Source organism: Penaeus chinensis, chromosome 18 (genome assembly GCF_019202785.1).
Source record: "Penaeus chinensis breed Huanghai No. 1 chromosome 18, ASM1920278v2, whole genome shotgun sequence".
NCBI classification, from domain to species: Eukaryota; Metazoa; Arthropoda; class Malacostraca; order Decapoda; family Penaeidae; genus Penaeus; species Penaeus chinensis.
The window spans coordinates 30,833,687-30,838,686 of NC_061836.1; the positions used below are offsets into that span (position 1 = coordinate 30,833,687).

Here is a 5,000-nt window from a genome sequence, read left to right on the forward strand (position 1 = left end):
CCACTCAGCGTTGCCAATGTTGTGAACCGCCAGTTCTGACTCTTGTATTCGAAGCGCATAACCTTATACTTATCATGTTTCGGATACAAGAGTCGAGACTGGCGGTTTACACGTTGGCAACGCTGTGAAGAGGGAACAGGACAATCGCAATAGTTAGCAGAGTTATGCATGTATAAATAAATGAATAGTATATAAATACTTATATATGTGTATGTATGTATGTATGCATTTTCCTCGTCTAAATGTATGTACTACACTACGTATTTATGGCATTTTCATTTCGCTTGTTTCCTTATCATCTTTTAGATACTCATTCACGCAAATTATCATTCTTGAATTTTTTACCGTAAATCTCGAAATGTTTTTTTTTTTTTTTTTTCTGCTCAAAATAACATTTAAATGATGAGATTATTGCAGGTGTAATCATTTCGATAGAAAACACAACGCAGGTTTTCTTTAATTAAACTTATTGATACTTATTAATGTCAGCGATAGTCACACTCTTTTCTCTCTCTCTTTTCTCTCTCTCTCTCTCTCTCTCTCTCTCTCTCTCTCTCTCTCTCTCTCTCTCTCTTTCATTTCTTTTATTTTCAAAAGTTCCTCTCGTTCATGAACATCATGTTTTTTTATCAAACCTTTTACTCTCATTATATTATATTTTATTTCACATACTTATTAACTTATTTATCTATTTGTAAATCAGAACTTTACAATCATGACTTATTTATCTGTTCATTTCGATTCCGTTATTGGACAATTAGAACTTTCGCTTTCCATTTCTTATTGATATCAAGGATGAAAGGCAACATATCCATAACAGCCATAGTACTCATACATGTTTATTGAGTTACAACATACAAATATGTAGCTGCAAAAAACATTGACAGTTGTACATTCTTCGGATATGAATTCTTGAGCATTTTTTTTTTTGAAAATTTGGTTGTAATACACTTTTGATATACAATATAACATTCTGTACATTCTTTATATTACTTCACAATAACACATCTATAGGGTTACATGAAGTAAATAGGATTACAGTACAATAAACATAGGCCCCTTGTACACACATTAACTGATTCATTATAATTATACAATATACTTATACTCTTATGTGAAATAACATCATATCATATTTTCTCTTTATACCTTATACTTTGGGGAAATAAACTTCAACTCAGGAAGACAATCTCACATTTTCTTGCAAATGCCACGAAAGGGATGTAAGCACAGCAATTCAATGCATGATAGTTCTCTGGCGACTATACACTAAATATTCGATATGGTAAGATGATATTTGGTAACCATGTCCGCTTCAATCCTCTTCTGACGACGAATCCTCATCATGCTTCCTTATAATCCAACCCTCACTTTGCATTCTTGGAATCCAGTCGCTTATATTTTCCTTTCAATCCTTTCTGAAAATTCGTTCGTATGAATGAAAATTCTAATGATACTTTGGAGGATGCTGTAACATGCACTACTCTCCTCCCAAGGGAAGTCCGTTTAAAGGTTTCCACTCATGCTAGCCAAGGTAGAAAAATAAAAAAAAAATAAAATAAAATAAAATAAAACACCTCTATAGTGAACTTCATCATGAAAAAATATCTTTTGATTATCTACAGGAATGTCCCGTCACGGGTTCACCGCCCTGGACTGACCCCTGACAGCTGCTTAGGGGCCCCAAGATGCGTTCTTAGGACAGATGTTCTGAGACTCTTAGCGTTCCTTGCCATCGTTTCTTAGCCCAGACTATCCATTAATAAGACTCACATACAACACGCACTGTATATCGCGGAAGGACACGGGTGGTTCAGACTGCTGAGTCAGCGAACTCACTGATCTGAAGCTGTCGACGAATATCTACGCTCTAGTCCCGTTAAGATTGAATGGAATTTGAGGCTTTGACACTCATCTAACACTCACGCGTTTTGCTTCATGACACAAGAAGTTGTTTGGAAGATTCCGAATCAAACAATTCGCACACTTGCAATTGTTATACGCACAGTTATTTCGAAATCGCTAAGATCGAACCATTTGATTTATGAGCGTGTTTTTCTCCTTTTCTCTCCTACCATCGTATGTTCGATATGATCACATGATATTTTACGTAATCAGAAACAAATAAATGGCAGTTCTAAGACACAGCAACACACACTATAAATGCTTTCTGGGAGAATATTCGTTAATTATACAGCGAAGTTGACATGTAATCGGAATCCACGTTCCACGAGCCGCCCTGCGATATGAAACTCAGGGTCCTTTCGAACTGCTCTTCGAGACTGTCCTGCGAGACGGAGGAGCGACTCGGCTTCCTCACCTTCGGCAGCCCCACGCCCGAGCTCTCCATCATAGACGAGGCGCCCGAGGTGGAGGCAGACATGTCGACCTGGGAACAAAGCATAGCGTCCGAGCCTTTTCTCTCCTCGTGGGCCTTGCCGTCTTCGCCCGGCTTGCGGAAGGTCTTGCTCAGGTTCTCCTTGCAGTCGGAGCGAGGGAACCCGCCGATTCTCTGGACGTCCTCGCACGACGAGAGGTTGTCTTTAGTCTCCCCTACGCCGTTCTTCTCGCGTTTTCTGTCGTGGTTCCGAGGGATGAAGAAGGACGCTTCGGTGTCGCTGCAAGACTGCGTGTCGTCCTCGCCTTCGTCAGAAAAGTTGTAGCAGTCCATCGACAGGTCCGTCGTGGATTCCGTATTGAGTCTCAGCTGGCGCACGTCCTCCCGCGAGATCGGCCGCGTCACGGAGTCATCGCCCGGAGAGGCCGCGTCATAGGCCGTGACTGCCTCGTAGGTGTCAGTCTCCGCGGCGCTGTATTGGTAGTCCTGAAACCGAAATAGGAAGTGAGAGTAATTATTATGTTGACACGTTTGGCCTGATTTTCCGCCATGGAATAAACTCTATCCAAAAGGATGCTTTTAGAAAATGGTAGATCTCCATTAGGTTATTTTGCTGCATTTTTTTTATATTACCTGTTCCCTATTTACTGCTCCTGGATAGAAAAAAAAAAAATCATGCAGTTACACATCGATTGAAATTCATGCAATTACATATCGAGTAATGTAATGAAAAAAAAGCATACAATCTAGATTTCAGACAAAGCGGAATTTATCATCGGCATCATGCTCCGCAGCTCCTAAAGTTAGTTAATGCTAAAATACGATGGCAGACGGTCATAATATTGCCTTGAAACTAGCCGCGAATTTAACATAGACGTGAATAGTAGATAACAAATATTCATAATAAGATACTGTGTACAACAAAGCGATAATTTCCTCAATTTATCTTCCTAGTACTGTTACATAGTTGTTTACTGATTCCCGAGAGTTTCAGAACCAAATTTTGAACGTTCTAGCTCCCCCCCACCCCACCCCACCCACGCACCCACCCGCCCCGCCCTAACAAACCTGCGTCAAGGGCGTGAGGTTGGGCGGACGGTCGAAGTTGGCGCGGACGGTGGAGCATCCCGAGGGCGTGGCGGAGGTGCAGTGCGAGTCGCGGGGAATGATCAGCTTTATGTCGTCCTGGCAGCAGGTGCAACATTCGCCCGTGTACCAGCTGGTGGCTTCGGTGCCGCGACAGGTGGTGGAGGAGAGGTGGGCGTGGTTGGTGGGCGGCGCTACGGAGGGGATGGTGTAGCTGCGGCCGCTGGGATGGCGTGAAGGGCCGTGGTGTGACGGAGGCCGGGGCGGAGGCACCTGGCACGACACAGACTCGGACTGCGGGAGAGTGGGGGAGCCGGGGATGGGGGGGAGGGGGGGTTAGTTGGGGGTCGAGAGGCGCGCTTTTGTGTCCAGTGGTTATTCGAAAAGTCACATTCAGTGAGTCACACTTTAGTCAGAGTCGTTTGTGTAAATTAACTAGTACCATTCGCTTCGTTCGAAATAGTAATACATTAACAAGGGCCGTCAATGGGGGGGGGGGGACAGGTACGCCCCCTAGACTCTATCTGCTCCCCTCAAGCTCTGGTCCTCCCCCCCAACCCCACCCCATGGCCACAATTATTTACTTTTTATTACAACTATTAAATAGCTTCCCCCCCCCCCCCCCCACCACCACCACCAAGGGAAAGTTGAAATTACGCCACTGACATCAACCAATATTTACTAACGATTGTTTGACAATATTTATATAAACACTATGGGGCTGCTTTTACGTGTAACCTTAAAACACACTGAAACATATCTTGTCATCTTGTCCTTCCTTGAATAATTTAGGTTTAAAAAATAATAATAATATATGCAAAAACAAGGTGCCTGCTGCAGTAAAAGGATTCGGTTAATTTTTTTTTTTAAAGATTATTGAAATATTTTAGTTCCCAGTGCATGATCACTGTAGGTACCTTTTAAAACTAGCTATACTAGCTTTTCACTAAATGTGCCAAAGCAAGGATGCCTGTGACGATATACAAATTATACTAGCTTATTATGAATGCATTAGAGTAAAAGATATACAAGTTGTTAGTTCCTATCATAATGCATCATATTACAAGGCATACAAATGGTTAGTTTTATTCTATAACACATCCCAATACAAGACATACAAATGGTTAGTTTTATTCTATAACACATCCCAATACAAGACATACAAGTTGTTAGTCTTATGAATGCATTACACATTACAATACAATGCGCTCTGTTCACCTGCGTGTGCTTCGTGCGTTGAGAGACACTCGACGTCCTGGAGGGGGAGGGCGAGGGGCAGAGAAGCCCTTGCGTCCACGGCTCTGAAAGGTAAGGGTCAGGTATCAGCACACTGGATCAGGTTCGCAGAAAAAGATTCCTGAGGGTGATTTAAGCGAGGTGGAGGGGGAGGGGGAGGTAGGGAGGGAGGGAGGAAGGGAGGGGGACATGCCAATACTTGCTAAGGTCCTGGAGTTGCGTTTATAAGTCTCGAGTAAATAATAAGTCAAGTCTAAGTAAATGAGTCTACGTCCTATGTAAATGAGTTTGTCTAAGTAATTGAGTCTACGGCTTATGTAAATGAGTTTAAGTCTTAAGT

General features: G+C 42.5%; 1 protein-coding gene across 3 annotated transcripts in view; it reads right to left on the reverse strand.

Annotated features, from left to right (window-relative positions):
• Positions 1-825: 825 nt before the first annotated feature.
• The window catches only part of LOC125034437, a 183,751-nt gene continuing 179,576 nt past the window's right edge, over positions 826-5,000 (reverse strand). For 2 of the 3 annotated variants that reach the window (XM_047626183.1, XM_047626182.1), the window contains 3 exons: positions 4,643-4,725; positions 3,407-3,718; positions 826-2,824 (listed from right to left, as the gene is read on the reverse strand). In XM_047626183.1, coding sequence (XP_047482139.1) covers positions 2,186-2,824; positions 3,407-3,718; positions 4,643-4,725 — 1,034 coding nt within the window. In that variant the 3' untranslated portion in view covers positions 826-2,185. The remainder of the gene's footprint in view (positions 2,825-3,406; positions 3,719-4,642; positions 4,726-5,000) is intronic. The other variant, XM_047626184.1, reaches the window with a different exon arrangement.